General features: G+C 35.8%; 1 protein-coding gene across 1 annotated transcript; it reads right to left on the reverse strand.

Annotated features, from left to right (window-relative positions):
• Positions 1-15,075: 15,075 nt before the first annotated feature.
• LOC110109251 (zinc finger CCCH domain-containing protein 9-like) lies at positions 15,076-17,170 on the reverse strand. The gene is made up of 3 exons (XM_028700352.1): positions 17,084-17,170; positions 15,506-16,285; positions 15,076-15,393 (listed from the first exon to the last, which is right to left on the reverse strand). The coding sequence occupies exons 1-3, from the start codon at positions 17,168-17,170 to the stop codon at positions 15,076-15,078; spliced, it is 1,185 nt and encodes a 394-aa protein (XP_028556185.1).
• Between the last annotated feature and the right edge of the window lie 3,378 nt (positions 17,171-20,548).

A 20,548-nucleotide genomic window follows, 5' to 3' on the forward strand; every position in this document is an offset into this window, starting at 1 on the left:
TTGAAGATGTAATCCACTGTATGTTCTAATATCAATAAAATCTTTTTGTATTTAGAAGCTATCTATAAATTTGTCGAGGTAAAGGAAAGTTCTAAGGTAATTATGAAACTATTTTTTTCTTTTTTTATATGTACGAGATATTTATTATGAAGAAAACATTTACACTCCTTATAATTAGCTCCAAAAATAACCTCCAAATTGTAGAATAATTTTTTTATTCACTCACCTCTGAATTGTGTCCTCTTTTCATGTTTTGTACCTTAATTTTTTGAATTTTCTGATTGGAAACTATAAATGCTATATCTTAGTTGAAATTTCCTTCCAATACTTTATTTAGGCACATACTAAATTTTATTTGTGTTATAAAATTATTATTCTGGTTGATGATAAATGTTTTCCTTCGGAAGTCAATGATAATTAATCATATAAGCAAATTAATTACATTTGTATAACCATAAAGATTATATATTTTTGGCACAAGGAAAAGTAAATCTTTGTAATAGTTCATATTAAGGCAAGGTCAATATTGAAAATTTCTGTAGTAGTAGCATTATAGTACTGAACTTTATGCCATAATTAACATAACTCTGGAAGAGGTGGTTAAATATAAACATCAATATCATTTTCTTGGCTTTTTTCCACATAGTATCAAAGTAGATAGAATGAAAGAAGTTAGTTTCATTTCGATGTAAGAAGGCATAGTACAAGGAATCAAAATCACAGGTCAAATATCATATGTATTATTTTATGTATTATTCAAAATCTTAAACGGTTTGAATACATCACTAACTAAATCAAGGCAAACTTTACATGGATCTAAAGAAAAATCAACATACCAAAAATTTAAATAATTTTCATGCTTCCCCACCAGTTAGTTATCATAATAAGCCATCTATATTTATATGCTTAGAATGCTAAATCATTTATTCAGCAACTTTGATTTATTTTGAATAATATTTGAAGAATAGGAATTAATATGAGATATCAAAAATAATAACTATAATAAGTGAGTTATGTGGATTATCTTTTCTCTTTTTTTAAATAATATTTTTTATTATTATTATTGAAGATAAGCAAATGCATTAATACTGGAGAGGAAAAAACAAAAACAAAGCAACCTATGTGATAGAAATCCTATCACAATCCTTCCTGATCAAATCAGCAACACTTCAACAAAGTTCACTAAAAACAAAAGAATCCCAAAAAAAGACTCCTTGGAGGGCCAATTTAGAACAAGCATCAGCCACCCCATTACTCTCTCTAGAAACAAAATAAAACATTACATTATGAAAAACATCTAAGAAAGAGAAATATAGTCTTCGAATCTTCTTCATCTGATTATTAATTCTCAAAAAAGAATCTTGTAGAAGATTGATAACATTTAAGTTATCACCTTCAATAACAATACCATGCTTATCCATAATCCAACTTTGAATAACATTTTTGAATTCAAACACAGTTAAAAATTTCATTAATGAAATGTCCCAATGCTTTAGCTTCATACTATATTCCAAAAGGAAATGACCTTTGTGATCTCGCAAAACTCCAACAATACTTGCCACATTGGACCACATTAGTACTGCATCAACATTCAATTTATTCCAATTTGTAGGAGGATGATACCAAATTTTAGACAGCATAACATGTCGATTAGCATCCCTGTTCTGACAAATTGGAATAATTCGAGGTTGAATTGAGTATGAAAGGATATGAGCTGCAATTATTGTTGAAGACGAAACCTTGCCTCCATGCTTAACAGTATTCCTTGATTTCCAATTATGATAAATCGAAGCTAAATAAATAGAAGTAATACCATAAAATGATGATGCCATCAACTTTAAATTCTTCAAACAGTCATCTATGTTACATAAACTTGGCATATGAACACCCCATTGCTTCAAAATGTCAAAAATTTCATTTAACTTCAAACAATGAATCGAGATATGAGAAGAATCTTCAATAACTGTTCAATTTCTGGGACACAAAATAGAATCCTGAAGTTTTCTATGATTCAACCACAGATTAGTTAGTAACGCATCATTTACCAACATCCACCAAAATAGCTCTTCCTTGGGAGATAACATTAACTTTTTAATCCATTTAATATCCTTCCCAACTAGATTACAAGTTGTGGCATCTTTGAATGCTAATGCAGCAACAGTTTTACCTGAATTGCCTTGTAATCATTCTGGTACATCTTCAATAGAATTAGGAATAACTTGAATTTTTTAGATAAGTTGGATTAATTATTTGGATAATATTTTTAGCGCGTGTGTATCTCATTTACCATTTAAATCTACTAGAAATGAGATAGGTTTGCTTTGAAGATCCCAGCTTTTACTCATTTTTGGCAATTTATCAATACATCTATCAAGAATCAAAATGTCACTAAAATGTTGATATTTCTACCATTTGCAATTTGCCATCTGATAATTGGATTTAAAAAAGTAGCTCCCTCTTTTAAAATGTGCCAAGCAAGAGAAGAGTTTCTTCTAAGCTCATCCTACAAAATATCACCTCCATATTTAGATGTTATGATTTTACTAAGAGTACAATTCATGTTCTAAATGAAATTCCAAGCTAACCGAGCTCTTAAGGGACCTTGCCTCTCAGTCACTTCTTATATTCCAAGACCACCTTAATTAATGGAAGTGCAAAGTGTATTCCATGAAATATAATGCAACCCAAACCTTCCTCATTCTTTTTTTTATAAGAAATTCTTCATAGAACCAATGAATAGGTCATATTAAATAGAGTAATAGAATAATACACTGATTTAACCAAAAAAACTTTCCAACCAATGACAATGATTTTGATCCCCACGAGTTGAGCTTCTCTATAGCCATGTTCAGCAAAAATTGAAAATCATCACAATTTAATCTTCTAATGGCCATCTTCACTCCAAGGTAATTGAATTCGTAAACTTGGTAATAAGAAAAAAAATTATTAAACTTCCATTACCTTCTTTTGGTAACACATTTCCCAAATAATACCATGGATTTTTGCACATTAATCTTCTGTCAAGTCAACAAACAATATTCCTTCAGAATTTTAATAATAAGCTTAGCATTACAATGTGTTTCTTCAGCAGCAATTAAAACATCATCTGCATACAACATATGGGAAACCTTAACCGTATTTGGAGCCATACTTATCCCAAGATCACTACCTTTGTCATTCAAAGCTTTAGTTAGTAGTTCTGAATAAAGAATGAATAAACAAAGAGATAATGGGCATCTAAATCAACATTTAGCATTTATCCACTCACTCTTTCTCCCATTGATGATAATAGAGAATTTAGGATAGCTAATACATTGGAAAATTAAATTACTAAATTTCTCCGAAAATCCCATGAGATATAAAATATATTTTAAGCATCTCATGACATACTATCATAAGCTTGTCCCATATCCAACTTGAGTAACATAAATCTTATCGTAGCTTTTAAAAATCTAAGCTTATTTACTACACCATGCAACAACAAGTAGTTCTCTGAGATAGATCTACCAGGAACAAAAGCACCTTGTTGTTGAGAAATAACTTTGGGAAGATAATTCCTCAACCAACTGAATATCATACATGAAACCATTTTATAAATTGTTTGACATAAGCTTATAGGCCTAAACATATTCACCTCTTTCAATCCTTCCCTTATTTATAATAAGGAGAATATATTTCTTTCTAGACCTCCTTCTTTTGAGGAGGTTAAAGAGATTTTGGATAATATGAATAAAAAGTCTGTGGCTGGGCCTAATGGTTTTACCAATGTGTTTTTTCAGAAATGATGTCATATTTCATTTTCATGATATTTTAGATTTCTTTTCTGGTACTCCTATCCCTAAGTTCTTTCTTTCTACTTATATTGTGCTTATTTCTAAAAATAATACTATTACTAACTGGAATGATTTTAGACCTATCAGTCTCTGCACTTTCTTCTATAAGTTGATTTCTAAAATTATTGTGAATTGTTTGTCTTCTATTTTACATAGAATTATTTCTTCTGATCAGATGGGGTTTGTGAAAGGTAGGTCAATTACTAAGAATATCCTCTTGGCCCATGAATTTTGTCAAGATTTGGATATTGCCAAGGCATATGATAATATTGATTGGAATTTCATTTACCTTATTTTATATTTTTTTGGTTTTAACTCTATTTTTATCAAGCTTATTAAGAACTGTATTGAAAATGTTCATTTCTCTATTATTGTTAATGGTTCTAACAATGGTTTTTTCAAAGCATTACATGGTTTAAGGCAAGGAGACCCATTTCCCCTGCTCTCTTCATTATTGTTGTTGAGTTTCTATCTAGAGGTCTTACTAATTTATTCAATACCAATCCTCACCTTTACTTTAAAACTTTGGGAGGTCTCCCTCTATCTCATCTATACTTTGTAGATGATTTTATTGTGTTTGCTAATGGGTCTATTAATAGAATTCGAAAACTTATGGATTTTTTTGATTTTTTTGAGAAGGTTAGTGGTTTACCCTTTAACAAAAACAAATGTTGTTTCATTGCCTCTAAGAGGATTTCTAATTATCTTCTTTATCTATTAGTAATCTTACTGGATTTTATCATGCTCAAATGCTTATTAAATATCTTGGAGTGCCTCTATTTGCTGGTAGAGGAAAATCTTTTTTGTTTGATGATCTCATTGCTTCGGTTCAAAACAGACTATTATCTTTGGAGTCTAATTTCCTCAGCTTTGGTGGTAGGGTCATTCTTATTAAAAGTGTTCTTTGCACTTTTTCGGTGTATAGTTTTCAGTCTATTTTTTCGTACTCAAACTGTTTGTGATAGACTTCACAAGATTATTAATAAATTTTTCTAGAGAGGCACTTCCTCTAGTGCTAAAATTCATTGGGCTGCTTGGGAGAAATGTTGTGGTGTTCTAGAGGAAGATGATCTTGGGTGTAAAAACTTTAAGGAGATTGCTAAGTCTTTTTCCTTTAAACTTTGTTATAATTTATGTGTTAAAGTTACTCTTTGGGCCAATTTTATGATTGCTAAGTATTGTAATGCCAAGCATCTTACAAATTATTTTTCTAAACAAGGTGACTCTAGTTTGGAAAAGGCTTTGCTGGATTAAATGAGAGGTTGAGCCTTTCATCTTTTGGGGCATCGGTGGAAGTAATACTTTCTTTTGGTAGGATCGTTTGTTAGGTAAAAATTCTATTGACACTCTACTCAATTCAGTTTCTATTTCTTCTATTAAGGTCAATACCTTTTTTAATAATAATGAGTGGGACTATAATAAGCTTGCTAATGAGGTCCCTGAATGCATCCTCCATAGTATTTTAAACTTACCTATCAATACTATTTCTAGAGATATTTTGTTATGTGATCTTTCCAAAGATGGTGGTTTTAATTTAAAGAGTGCTTGGCATACCTTTAGAAATAAAAATAATAAAGATAACATCTTCCTTAATATCTGGCATAAAAGCATTCCTTCTACTATTTCTATGTTTGTTTAGAGAGTTCTGCATAGATTTATTCCTACGGATGATAATCTTATTAAGAAAGGTTGTATCTTGGCCTCTAAATGCCAATGTTGTTTTCATAAAGAGAGTGTGCACCATGTTTTTATATCTGGGCCTGTTGTTGTTAGAACCTGGGTTTATTTCGATGATTTTTTTCAACTGAACTATTTTAACTCTAAATTGTTTATTAATTCCATGCTTAATTTATAGTTTATTAACTCTAAAGGGCACATTCGTAACCTTTTTCCTTCTCTCATTTTGTGGCTTCTTTGGCTGGAAAGGAACCAATCCATGTTCAATAATGTGAAAATGAACCACCAGAATGTTATTTAGAAAGTGAAGGATAAGGTGTTAGCTCTTGTGGATGTTAACTTGATTTCTATTAAGAACTTTAAAAATTGATACTTTGTTGGTAATTCGTTAGGCATGAAGTTGGAGGGTGCGTGCCCCTATCATTTCTAATGTAATATATTAGCATAAATCTCCCATTAATTTGTTTAAGATTAATGTGGATGGAACTAGTATTGATTTAATTGGTGGTTATGGTGATGTGATTAGAGATAGTAATGGTGGCCTCATTGTTGCTTTTGCTGATCCTATTCAAGGTAATTATCATACTTCTGTATTTAAGGCTATTTTGTATGGTATTCAGTTGTGCACTTCTCTTAACGTTTCTAAGTTGCATATTGAGATTAATTGTGGCTTGGATTTTAACCTCTTTCTAGCTGAAGATGAGACTTGTTTTTCTCCATACCTCTTCTATTTGGTTAGCGAGATTAAAAATCTTTTGTTGTCCCTTAACTTTTCTTTTCACCATATCATTAAGGATGGTAATGCTTGTGCCTCTTGGTTGGCTATGTGGTGCTGCAGTCGGTCTTATTTTACTGATTTTATTTGGGGCATCTATCTTGCCCATCTTTGTGGTTTACTCAATCTTGATGCTTGTGGTTGTCCCTATGCTAGTTCTTAACTTATCTTGGTTGGTCTCTTGTTTTTGTTTTTTTAATTGGTGGTCGGGTTGCTGGTCTCTATTTTTTATCTGGGATTTTTGCTTTCTTTTGTTACTTAACAGGGTTGCTTTGCTCTGTTTCCTTATGTTCTGGGAGTTGCCATATGTTGGTTGGAATTTCTGTAGATATTTGGCCTTCTGTAATTGTTGCTTTGATCCTAGTGGTACGCTTGATTTTCCCCTAATTGTGGGGGTTATTACCTGGTATAGTATTTCTTGGTTTCCATCTGAGTTTGTATTTTTGTTCCTGGGTGAACAGTGCTGGGTTGTTATGGTCTAGGACTCTCACTGCTAGTCCTTCCTATGCTTTTTGGGTTTTTGAGTGATGTTGCGCCCTATTTTTTATTCTTTCCTTTACCCTGTGGTTGCCTTGGTTTTCTTCAATTATGTTTGGATGATCTGGTTGGATTTGTTCATGGCTTCTATTGTCTGTTGGATTATGGATATGTGCAATGATTTCAATGTTATTTTTGCTAAGAGCATTTCATCTTGGTGCTCTCCCTCCCTCAGGTTACTAGTTGGGTCTACTGGGAGTATTTCTATTCAATTGGCTTGGGTTCTGGTTTCTTTTGACTGCCTCTTATTTAGGAAATTGGGGGAGCTATTCCTTTAAGTTAGTTGTGGGAATGCTTTTGGCTATCCTTATGGTAATTCTATGGAGGATTTGTCCTTGGCTCTTCATAGCTTGCAGTGGTGTTGTTTGTCCTTAGGTGGGCTATATTGGTGTTGTTGTGTTTTTGGGAGGGTTGGATCCTTTTACCTATTGTGGATTTGTGTTAATTATGCATCTGGCTTATACGTGGATCATTTAGAGAACTAGATGGATTATGCTCTTGAGGGTTGGATCAAGTGGCAGGTGGACATTCTTGGTGAAGTTGATTATAATTTTTTAATCCTGAGCTCTTATAATTTATATTCTTGGTCTGACTTTCAGTGGTGCTTTGATCATTTTTGGCTAAGTGGATCAACTCATCTTTTTTCTCTCCCTAACTATACTTCTTGCATTTCTAATTCATATATTACTTGTTGTTATAATCTTCTCATTTGCAGCATTTTTGTTTTGCAGGTGATTTGGTTTTCTGCGGTCATCACCCATTTTTGTAGAAAGCTCGAGCCTCGTTTCTCTATCTATAGCTTTCTTTTTTGGATGCTTACCTGTAGCATCTGTAGAATGTTCCTAGGTTCTTTTCTACTTTTGCATAGTGGAGACTTTTTGCTCATAGGTTTTTTCTTCTTTCTTTTTTGTAGCTTGTTGGAGCATAGTGAGCGATTAGTCTCCCTTAAGGACTATGTACTGTTTATTATTATTAGCACGTACGCCCCGCCATGGGTTTTAACCAAAAAATAATAATAATAAAATAAAATACTTTAGGTATGAAAACAACTAAAGTTTCTTTCCAATTATCAAGCACAATTTCAGAAGTAAAAAATTCTCGACGGCATTCTACACTTCATTATTTACTATATTCAAAAAAAAATTTGAAAAAATAGGAACTGGTACCATCATTCCCAGATGATTTGTTATTTTCCATTTTCATAATAGCTGCAAATAATTCCTATTTCTAAAAACCATCCAATAACATCTGCTTCAAATCATTTGTAAGCTTCTGATCTTAATTAAAAATTGGTAGATTATCAAGCAAACAATTGAACTTTTTCCATTTTTTTGAAAAAAAAAACTCTTAAAAAATAGCGAGAATCCTCTCCTCATCAATTTCAATAACACCATTATGAACAAAAATCTTATTGATCAAGTTCTCATTTCTTCTAGACGACCCAAAAGTATGAAAAAAAACTAGAATTATGATCTCTTTCTTCTGACCACTGAGTTTTAGAACATTGTATCCACTACATAGACAACCTAGCAAGAGTAGTAGTCAACTCATGCACTTTCTTCCTCATCAATAGCAGCTTATTTTGATTCATGCCAACCAAACTTTCTTCTTCTGGTAAACTAAAAAATCTCATTTAGGAGCTCCCCTTTTAATTTATTAATTTCTCTCAATTTGTTTTTGCTCCCAATGAACAAGCTTCTAAGAGATCTAACTTTCCTTTGATTGATATCTACATCAGATCCAAAATCCTTTTTGCTCCATGCTTTCATAAGCAGACCTCCCGACGCTTCATAGGAACACCAAACATTCTCAAATCTAATAGATTTGTGATTATAACTCTTAGAGTTTAAAAGAATAATAATGAGTGGACAGTGATCAGAAGCAACTCTAGGCATGTGCTTAATAATTGCAAATGGAATATAACATAAAGTTTTCGAATTAAGACAAACCCTATCAAACCTCTCCCAAATACGAGCAAGCTCTTCTTTATTATTACACCAAGTCAATTTTGGCCCAATGGAACCAATATCATGATAATCATTTGTAATTAAGAAATTAATCATCTCTTATGGACATTGAGAAAACAAGAACCTTTTTTCCCCTTTCTTATCTACCTTGGAGAGAATACAATTGAAATCCCCTCCTTGATACATGGTTTGTCTTTAGAAGTATAATATTCTATCATCTTCCACAAACTTTTGCTTTCATGTTTATTTTTATTACTATAAACAATGGTAATCGTCCAAACTATACCATTTTGGAGCTTGCAAAATTCCAATAATACATTGATAACAAGAATTAAGAACACAGATAGAAGAAAAATTACATTTCCACAATGCAAGAATACCACCCAAAGTTCCATTAGCATTGACATGGAAACATCCCAATCCATTCTAATTATTATCTTAACTTCTTTGGCATCTATGGAATCTAACTTAGTTTCCATCAACCCAATAAAGAAAACTTCATTATCAGTAACCAAACTTTTTAAATAATGGGAAGCTTCTTTTTTTTTTTTATCACCCCTGTAATTCCAAAACACTATAGAATACATTTATGAGATTAATGGGAAAAGCCCCAGCACTTCCATCTGAAACTTTAGATTTTCTTCCTCTAAGACTGCCTTTGATAGGGCAAAAAAAAATCAATTTTTTCTTATGATGAGAGTTATATGAAGAGTGATTCTTCTTAGTACCAGAAATCAACCCTTCATAGTCTTTAGGAACACCAACATGATAATCATTATCTGAATTAAACGAATCATTTAATACCTTCAGGTTCGATGAAACAACATCAGCATGGTTTTTTACAGATTTGAATTCCCCAACAACATATATATCTTCATCACCATGTTCAACATGCTCTTTATTAATTACCTCTTCAATATTATCTTGAAGCTTTAACATACTTTCTTCAACATCATGTACATTTGCATCTCCTTTAGGAATAGAAAAATCATCAAGAGCCACAGCAACCGTAGCTACATTTTCTTTATCAATCTCAGAAAAATATTCTTTACAAACAACATCATATTTAGTATCAAGAACATTATCACCATCTTCAATAGATAAAGGATCAGCATCAGAAACACAATTTCCACTTGCGCACCCATTAAAAGGCTCCATACTACTAAGATTTTCTAAAATGATAACATCATCATCAGAATTTTTAATACATGAACCTCCTCCTTCTGATTAACTTCATTATGAACTTTTCCATTCTTGTCAACCACAAAATTCTTCTGAATAGTATATGCAACATTGTGGCCATTTGGCTTGTCAACACTAAATCTTCTATTGTTATTCTTGAACTTTCCACCCTTACTAACATCTGATGAAACAACATAAGACTTGATCAAGTTAAAAGAAAAAGACTTCTTCCTACCATAATTAACATGAATCCCTGGACCATACTCATCTGCCTTCATATCATCTCCCTTGACAGGAACAAATTCATGTTTATTAGATCCACCATCAAAAACCTGATTAATATTCCTAATATTATTCATAACAAGATCTACTACAGATTTCCACTGACTGAAGCATTAACAATTTTTATTTACAACTTTACTACACCCTTATAAATTGTGTCAAATTTTGCCACATTTAAAGAACAAAGATGAAATTTTTTTCATATTGAATGTTTTGGAAGAATTGACCGGAATTACCTTCCACCCAAACACCTTAAGGGAGTTGTTCATAAGGATTGATACGAACACAAACTCTAGCAAATTTTCTTCTTCCCCAATTGAACATATTGCTATCCAAATGCAATGGTATACCAACCATTGATGCAATTCTAGCAATATTTTCCTCATCCCAACAGAATAATGGAAGTTGTGGCAAACGGATCCACACAAGAGAGAACAAATTTTCCATATCAAGATAGAAAACTTTGGATTCCATTCTTCTATACCAATGATATGGCCAGCAAACAAACCAAGGTCCACCACTCAACACAACATCTTTAACTTCATTAGAATGAAATGAACACAACATACATTTTAATCCTAGATTAGTAAAGTGAAAAGACCCTAGATGGCCCCATTGTCTTCGCAACTCAATGCTTATAATAGAAAAAGGAATCCAATTGCCAAAAACTTTAATAACAATCGAGTTGTGAAGCTTTTGAATATTTGACTTTTCATTTTCCGGATGCAATTTGACCGTAACTCCATCTTCTGTCATATCAATATTAACATCTGATTCCACAATCTTAATATTCAGAGGTTTCCACCAAACATTAATGACATCAGTGGTCTTAGACACACCAAACTCAATTCCAATCTTCATATTATCACACTGACGAGCACTATCCATATTTTATGTCTTTTCAGATTCTATGTGTTCTTAGGTAATGATGTTCCTTTTGGAAAAGAATCAACCAATAACTCTAACAACATATCAAATGATTTTGTTGCCAAAGATTATAAGTACTTTAGAAGAAATAAGTAAAATAAAAAATAAAACTTTGAAATTGACTTTCAATTGGGATTCAACTTTATTATTTTATCCTGCAATAAAAATGTACATTTACTAGCATCATTTAGAGGATCAACAATATTCTCGTTGACACCATCCACTAAATTAACGGAGACATTATTTAAATCAAATATGTCCCATCACTACTAAAAAAATGAGGTTTTTGCAATATTTATTAGTAGCAGATTATAAACCGCTGCTATAAATTAATATAAGCACCGCTTCTACAAACATTAATAAAAAAATTTGAAAATTTTGAAGCAAATTATATGAGAGGTTTGCGAACCGCTACTTCCAATGCAAGGAATTATAATTCCCGCGTTCATGATTTTATTCTCTACCGTGCCTGTGCCCGTGCCCTAGCTCCCTTGCGAAAACTAAATGTGATCCCGACTACTATGCCCTAGCTCCCACGTCGATTTTCAGCTTTCGTTCGAGGGTAAAGGCACTGTCATCTTTATCAAGGATCAAGGCTAAAGAAAATCTCTGCCGTCGAAAAACCAGACTGCCACCATGGCTGCAGTAATATCTCCCATCTTCTTTTTTGTTCAAACCCTAGCTTGCCTTTTCCCTATTTATCGGTTCTCTAAGCTAAGGCCGGAGGACTTCACTAGTGGGAAGCCGTCTTGGACGCAAGGTCATTTTCGGATGCCTGTCACAATGGTTCTAACGCAAAGGTGATTTAAGCCGATGACGATTTGCCCGCCTTTGATTCTTTTATTGGGCTCGTCCGCTCTAATTTTAAGTAAATTGTTGTATGCAAACCTTTCGTTGATGAGCTTGATCCCTTTGTTACCTGAACCGGGGAATCTCTTACCTCAGCAAGAAATAGACTAAGAAAAAGATGCAGGTTTTAAGATCTTTAGGGTATTCGAATATAATTGGCTAGTAATTGGAGGGTTGAATCATTCTCTAGGACTAATTGGAGGGTATATTGTATGAGAAGCTTGCCTGCTTGATATTTCTTTTCATTTCACCAGTTCTAATTTTTTTTGGACAACCCACTTCTTTTGAATTCTCGCTCTCTTGTTTTTGTCTTTTTGGATAATTTTGTCCCCTGCATGATCTATGCATTTTAAATTAACTGATATATCATGCTTGTATGGCCACACAGATAGAAGTGGGCGTTTTAAAAATCATAAGTATCACAAAGGCAGGGACTTCCCACCGTTCCAAAGTCAAGGTCTTTATGCTACATTGGCAATGATTTTTTTATTGAAATGGCTATATCTTATTTTAAAATATTCTTTTTTTTCCTCTGTTCTTGTATTTAAATTATAGTTGCTTGTAGGAAACTATGTTCTTTGGAGTTTATGCAACAGCTATTGTGGGTTTTACATTTCTCCATACCATTTTGCAGGATATGAGTTTTTTACTCTTTAAGAAATCTTTTTTTTGCCTGTATAATTGGTAGCCTTTCATTTTTGACTATTTATTTCATTCTTGTGTGATGCAGTAGGTTTCTTGCTAAATAATATGCTAGTTTGAGTTATCAGTTTCTCATATGATTGCATAACTTTGATTTGCCACTGTTACAGGGAATTGGTGGTGTTGGCAGCGTGTCGGCTGAGATGCTCACTAGGTGTGGCATTGGGCGCCTCCTATTGTTATATGATTATGATACAGTAGAGTTGGCCAACATGAATAGACTATTTTTTTGTCCGGAATAGCCAAAAGTTTTATTTACTAGATTGTCTTTTGTTGCCTTTGGTATTAAATTCTTTTATTTTTAAGCTAAAAATATTTTTAGCACTTCAGGTTGAATTGGTGTTGTTGTACTGGAGATGCAATGGCTATAATATCCAACAAATGACTGAATTCTTTATAGCTTATGGACAGATCATCCATAGCTGACTTTTTATGTCTTCTTGCACCTTTTATGGACGGATCATCTATCAACTTGTTATAGACATCCAAGTGATATTTTTTTGATGTGCTTGGATGCGCCATGTTTAACAGACTTCTGTGAATGTAGGCATAATAATCATTTCATTTGACCTCTTCTTGGATTTTCAAACTTAAACCGATGCTTACTCAAAATAATATATGATAATATATGTTTTATTTCTACCATCACCTATAATACTATATATATTCCTCTCCATATCAATTCTATACAACATATTCGGAAAAGTACCCTTTGAGATTAATGCTCCTTAATTTACCTCATAGCATGTTTGACAAGTTATAATTAAATTAAAAGGTACTTATCTAAAATTTTTACTTTTTTTCAATTTTTATTATTTTCAAGGAAGAGATAAATTTTGTTTGACGACTCGCAGCTTCATATAATAGAATTATATAAATTAAAGTAATAATCCTTTTATAAATACATGATTTTCTCATATATGAAAGATGCGAATGAAAGACTATGATATGAGTATTTAATTTGATTTATAGATAATTGATTGCTATCATAATTGAAAAAGTATATGTATGTGTGTATTTAAACCTATGAAAGATTGTATTTCAAAAGACAAATAGGTGTTATTATTCAATAAGTGTATTGAATATATTGATAATTAGTCAATGAGGGACAATAATATAATAATCTATAATTAATACTGAAGGTTACTTATAATATTATTTAATTAATAATAGCTATTAATCTAAGACCACAATATTTAGCTGTACTATAGTATCAAAATACATCAAATTTATGTTCTATATAGAAATCGATTCAAACAGTACATCAAATACTAACCTAGCTACAATAGAGATTAGCTAGACATCTTTTGGCGGGGGGACCGTCAACGTAGTAGCACTCGATTTGGTGGCTATGGATGGTTACATGATACATGATGGTGACGATAAGGACAATAATATACCGCACAATGTTGAATGTCATGGGGGACGAGAGGATGGCAAAATCATTGGAGTTAGTCAAGAAAAATAGCTAATCGAGCAACTAGGGCATGGGGTGAACAAGTTTTATAACCATTTTTTTGTTCAAGTTTGAAAACTATCGCTATTATATGCTACGATATTAAGCATCTTTTGATAATGATAGGAAACAATTCCAACCTTTCTTTTTAATGGATTGCGAGATTAAAAGAAGGATATCTGTAATTTAGAAATTATTATAAATTTATGATAATTAGAGAAAATTCAGTACTCTTCTAATTTCTCAACTCCCATTATACCATCATATAGTAATTAAAGTCCACCATACAGGGATAAAAAATAATCAAGTATCTGTTTAAAAAGTTCCCTGTTGCAAGTAGTTCAAATGTATGAATCATCATCGCAACGGTTGTTGAGGTGCTAGATAGAAAAGCAAAAGAACAATAAAACTAAAAAAAGAAGATAACAATATCCACCACCTCACTCTTCCTCCACCACCCACTCCAACAAACTAGCAATCCATTTCTAATATTTACAAATGAAACCTGCTGTGACGTAAACAAATAACAGAACAAATCAAATAAAATGTCTTCGAGGAACTTTGGAATAAGTCTCAAAAATAATGTCTGATCGAGCGAAGCAAGGAAAACGGAATCAAGGAACGACAGCACTTACCCAACCCTTCCTCAGCTGCATTAACCAATGCATCTTCACCATTATTACTAACTAATTCACCATATACCAAGATATACATCTAAAATTACAGATAAATCCTAGAAAACCCTTTCTCTCTCTATCACTATATATATACTAATCGGAACTGCTGTGACCATAGGTTTTGTTATGGCATGAGGAACATTGATTTGAAATTTGGCTTTCCATTTTTGTCGTTATTGTGACTAGAGGGATGAATCTGCAGCACGAGGGGTCAGGTCCGACGGAGGCGGTGGTCGGACGGGGAGATGGAGTGGCGGAAGTGGCAGCGGTGGCCGTAGGGACAGGTGTCTCCGGCGAGAATCATGCGGCAGAGCTCGGTCTTGTAGCGCGGGTGTCGGATGACTGGGCGCATCTCCCCAATTCCATGAGCGAACTGGCAATGCTCGCCGTATGGACATTCACCGTTTTTCTGCCACTTATTACACAGCTCAGTCTTGAACATTCCCTGGTTATACACGTCGAGTTCTACGGCATCCTCTGCTTCTCCTCCATCTTTGTTCTCGGCCCCGCCCAAGCACACTTTCTGTTGCTGCCATATGCGCACAAATAATTGCTTTAACTTAGTTAATGTATATAGAAAACTTTTAGCATGAAAAGATGGAAAGGGACTACTGAAGGGCTGATGGCGCACGCGCTCCTACCATCACTGGGGTGGTGGGACGATGTCTGATGCTGCGGTTGGATTCGGAGCTGCTACCTCCGGTCGGGTGAATCTTGAGATACCCGGTGGAACGGATCGAGATGCACTTTGGCAGCGTGAGTCGCATGTCGTCGACTGCTGGAAATTTTCCACCGTGTCGATTGTCCTGGAACGCGAACACGCTAGTTGGGCTCGCTTCATCGGGCTGTTCTGTCAAAGAAAGGCGCCGAAAGTGGTCATCGAGGAGCGACATTGGTGGGTAGTTACTAGTCATCGGATTCCTGTATTTATGCTTCGCGGAGTTGAGGCTCAACCGCTGGTAAAGCTCGTCATTGGCACGACGGAGCTCATTGTTCTTCTTACTAATGTTCTCCGCCTCTCTCTTGGCGTCTTGGAGTTGAGAGATGCAGAACGCATAGCGGTCTGTGATCTGCTGATATTGAAGCGCGAGCCCGGAGAGGTAGAGGCGGTTTTCAATGGCCACAGGATCTTCATCTTCAAATGAAACTGGGGAAGAAGAGTGTGTGATGGGTGTCTTGCCTGAGCATTGGATCGGGGGAGATAAAGCATATTGACTGACCATTGGGCTCGAAATCTGCGGGGATAACCTGGTGAGATCGCGGACAGTGGTGAGGTACGGAGGAGAAGGTATCCGGAGATCAGGTGGTACGAATAACATTGGCGAGACGGAGGATGCCGCGATGCCATCGACATTGGCTGAAGAAACGAGCTCATGCTGCATTTTCGTATTTGATTGGGTAAGCGGAGAATTCTGTAAAATCTGGGAAAGATGAAAATTAATCACGAACTAAATCTCATGAAATAATTTCATTTTAATCTCAATTTCAATGCTCCCGATCACTTGCGTAAAACAGCAAAATCACGAAAGGATGAACCCAATGAAGAAATTCCTAAAAGGAACAACAAACTTATCCCATAAAGTGAATCTAAACACGGCGAAACTTTCTGAAAATTGAACTTCAGAGTTCTTAAAAAAACGAAGTTCGATCCAACTCAATCTGAAAGAAGGTAAAGCCCAGATAATTCCGGCTAATCGCGATCTTACATTTGTTCAAGGAACCGAAAATTAATTAATGCTCAGAATGATCTCAACAAAAAAGAAGATGAAATCTGTGACCGCAAACGGTATAACATTTTAATCGATCGGCAAAAACAAAAGCAACAGTTCTTTTTCTCTAGAACCTCAAACGACAATTTAAAATAAGAATGCGAAGCTCCCTCACCAGAGTTTTTAGGCGAATGCAGAACTGATAGAGTATTAAAAGCCAAGAGACTGGAGAGAAAACGTAATAAGAACTGGAGAGATAGAGAGAGAGAGAGAGAGAGAGAGAGAGAGAGAGAGAGAGAGAGAGAGAGAGAGAGAGTGACGGAAGGAGGGCAGTAGAAAAAGACAAGAAACCGAATGAACGGAGGGACGGGCTATTTATAGATTAGCTCGGACGAAATTGCACAGTAGGAAGTAGACACTAGTCTCGAAACCGTTAGGGATATTCTAACGAATTGGTAGGCGACGTCGAGAAAGAATCACCGCAACAATTTTGTGCCTGTACAATCATACCTGGCGTAACTGAATCTTTTGCCCCTGCAGGACCATAGAAACATAGTAGCGTGCTTTCACGGCATGTTTGCTCATTGCAATATTCATGATTCGAACCTCTTTCCCATTATGACGATTATAATTGTCTTTGTCATTACGAACATTAACCTTTGCAAGGCTCAGCTCCCAGGTGTTGGAAAGTTTGGTGCTCCGGTGCTCAATTTTTTAAGACTCCATTATTGTGGTGCTAATTTTTGGCACAGCACTACTGTTGCTGTGGAAGCAAACAAAAACAGGGGAAACACAGAGGCAAAGCAATAGAACAGTAAACCAAACCTTTCGGTAGTGTATTTTTGTATTCAGAAAAAACTAAAACTGCAGAGGTCTCTCCCTCATCCCTATATGGGACGGCACAAGCTAAAACAAGCCAATCAAAATGGATAACTACCTATTGTACCTTTGTACTATTTTCGGTTATAAAAGAAGTGGAGAGAAAAGTAAAAAGTGAAAGCTAACAGGTGTGGATATAATATGTCTGCATAGTAAATTAGTGGTATAATGATGTTCCCACATCAGTTCTCCCCTTCTTCAGGAGAATTCGCATCTGGTGAATCAATTTCCGTGACAGCCGAGTCTTCGAAATGGTAGGGGCTGATGTCTGCAACATTGAAGGTAGACGAAGTCAGCACCCCAGGAGGAAGGTCGATGACATACGCATTATCACTGATCTTGTGCCGGATAGGTACTGGTCCAATCTTCCTTGGACTAAGCTTTGAGTGTGTTCCGGCTGGGAACCTCTCCTTGCACAGGCAAACCATAACTAGCTCCCCCAGCTGGAAGCTCTTAACCCTGCGATGGCTGTCCGCCGCTTGTTTGTATTGTTCATTAGAATTCTGCAAGTGTTCACGGACGGTGTCCAGCATAGTCTTGAAGTCCCCAGCAAGCTTGGCCGCCTCCAGATTGCGACACTTCGGCAGTATTGCTATGTCTACAATATGATTAGGAGATTTAGTGTAGACGACCTTAAAAGGACACATACCAGTGGATCAAATGCTCATAGAATTGTAGGCAAACTCCGCCTGGCTCAAGACATCATCACATTTCTTAGGATTGTCCTGTACAAGGCAACGTAGCATGTTGCCCAACGTACGGTTCACCACTTCAGTTTGGCTGTCGGTCTGCGGGTGGTAGGCCGAGCTAAGCTTGATGTCGGTGTGAAGCTGCTTCCACAACTTTCTCCAAAAGTGACTCACAAACTTGACGTCACGATCGAAGGTGATGCTCCGTGGTAAACCATCAAGGCGAACGATTTCGCGGAAGAACAACCGAGCAATGTTGAGTGCGTCTGATGTTTTCTTACAAGATACGAAGTGTGCCATCTTAGAAAACCTGTCAACCACGACCATAATTGAATCTACGCCCCTCTTTGTTCGCGGTAGTCCAAACACAAAATCCATACTAAGATCCTCCCAAATGGAAACTGGAACGGGTAAAGGACTGTATAGTCCGGTGTTCTGACTGTTCCCCTTGTAAACCTGGCATACCGGACAATTTCTCACATATTTGGCAACGTCCTTGCAGAGGTGAGGCCAAAAGAAACGAGATCATGTCAGCTCGATGGTTTTCTCCTGCCCCACATGAGCAGCCAATCCTCCATCGTGCATTGCCTTCATAACCTGTAGGAGGACGGAACAATCATGTAAGCACAAGGAATTACCTTTGGAGAGAAACCCATGGCGAAGAGAATAGTCCTCAATAGGTTGTCCCGTTGAACATTTTTCCCATGGTCCAGCAAAGTCCTTGTCAGTACAGTAAAGGTATTTGAGCTCTTCTAACTCGGTGATCTCAGATTGTAACTGAACTACAAGTGATATTCGCCTACTCAAAGAATCGGCCACCCTGTTATGCTGTCTGGACTTGTGTTGAAGCACAAAGCTGAATTTCTGCAGGAAGAAAACCCATCGAGCGTGCATTTTATTTATATTTTTCTTGGTGCTGAGAAATTGCAACGCCTTGTTGTCACTCTTGAGGACAAAGTCATTATGCAAAAAATAATGCTCCCATTGCTTGAGAGCTCGAATTACCGCATAAAGCTCTTGTTCATAGGCTGACCATCTCTGTCGCGCTGAACTGAGCTTCTCGCTGAAAAATTCAATCGGTCTTTCATCTACCGAAAGAACCGTGCCAATACCAAACGCCGAAGCGTCTGTGTCAACTTGGAAGGCTTTGCTGAAATCAGGTGTGGCTAGTACCGGGGCCGTCGTAAGGGCTTCTTTGATAGTTTGAAAACTTCATTGCTGCTCATCGCCCCATTTAAAAGAGCTGGACTTTAGACAGTCTGTGATATGCGCCATGATGAAGATGAAGCCGCGAATAAACCGTCGATAAAAATTCGCCAGTCCATGAAAGCTCCGAATCTCCGTCAATGAGCTGGGTGTTGGCCACTGGTGTGTAGTAATAATTTTGTTTGGGTCCATGGCAATGCCGTGGGCAGATACTATATACCCTAGGAAATGGGCCTTCAATGTGGCAAGCTCACATTTCTCAATGTTTAAATACAGCTTGTGAGTCCTTATTACCTCAAACACACTCCACAAGTGCCCCCAATGTTCATCCATGGAAGAACTAAAAACCAACATGTCGTCGAAGTAAACCACGCAACACTTACCCAACAATGGCTTTAGGACCTCTGTCATTAGTTTTAGAAATGTTGCGGGTGCATTTCATAAGCCGAACGACATCACCTTCCATTCAAATAATCTGCTGTGAATCTTGAAAGCAGTCTTCCACTCGTCGCCGGGTCTGATTCTTACTGGTGGTACCCGCTTCTCAAATCTAGTTTTGAGAAGACTTTACCTCCTGCTAGATAGTCCAACATATCTTCCAATCTGGGTACTAGAAACCAGTATTTGACAGTTATCTTATTGTTAGCCCAGCTGTCAATGCACATTCTCCACGACCCGTCCTTTTTGGAAACCAATAACGCTGGTACCGTGCACGGACTGAGGGTTGGTTGAATCAGTTGCTTGTCAAGAAGCTCATCAACAATCTTTTGCAGCTGTTGGTGCTCAGTAGGACTCATCTTATAATGCGGTAGATTGGGGAGAGTGGCTCCCAGGGTGAAATCAATTTGATGCTGTATATGTTGAGTCCAGAAATTAGGTTGTTAAGCCTAAGTAAATGTCCCAAGGCTACCAAGAGGGGGGTGAATTGGTAGTTTTTAAAATTTTAAACCCTCTTAATAATAAAGTTGAACCGAAATAAAATTTTCTTTTAAAGTTAGTAGAAAAATGTTTTTCAACCACAGAGTTATTAAAACTGAAATTTAAAGTGCGGAAACGTAAAAGCTATAAAGTAAATGACACCAGATTTATAGTGGTTCGGTCTATAACCAGACCTACATCCACTCCTCAGAGGCACCCTCTGAGTATTGCACTAATACCACAAAGTGACTCTCCTTTACACCCACAGCAAGGCGGAAAAGCC

The sequence above is a fragment of the Dendrobium catenatum genome, unplaced genomic scaffold (genome assembly GCF_001605985.2).
Source record: "Dendrobium catenatum unplaced genomic scaffold, ASM160598v2 fragScaff_scaffold_1492, whole genome shotgun sequence".
Lineage (NCBI taxonomy): Eukaryota > Viridiplantae > Streptophyta > Magnoliopsida > Asparagales > Orchidaceae > Dendrobium > Dendrobium catenatum.

What these genes read in the sequence shown, in the direction of transcription:
- LOC110109251 (XM_028700352.1), bottom strand. Translation starts at nt 17,170, where the DNA reads ATGAATATTGCAATGAGCAAACATGCCGTGAAAGCACGCTACTATGTT. An exon ending in AAAAGATTCAGTTACGCCAG is followed by an intron (nt 16,286 to 17,083) that starts GTATGATTGTAC and finishes CATCTTTCCCAG; the next exon opens with ATTTTACAGAATTCTCCGCT. An exon ending in GTCCCACCACCCCAGTGATG is followed by an intron (nt 15,394 to 15,505) that starts GTAGGAGCGCGT and finishes CGCATATGGCAG; the next exon opens with CAACAGAAAGTGTGCTTGGG.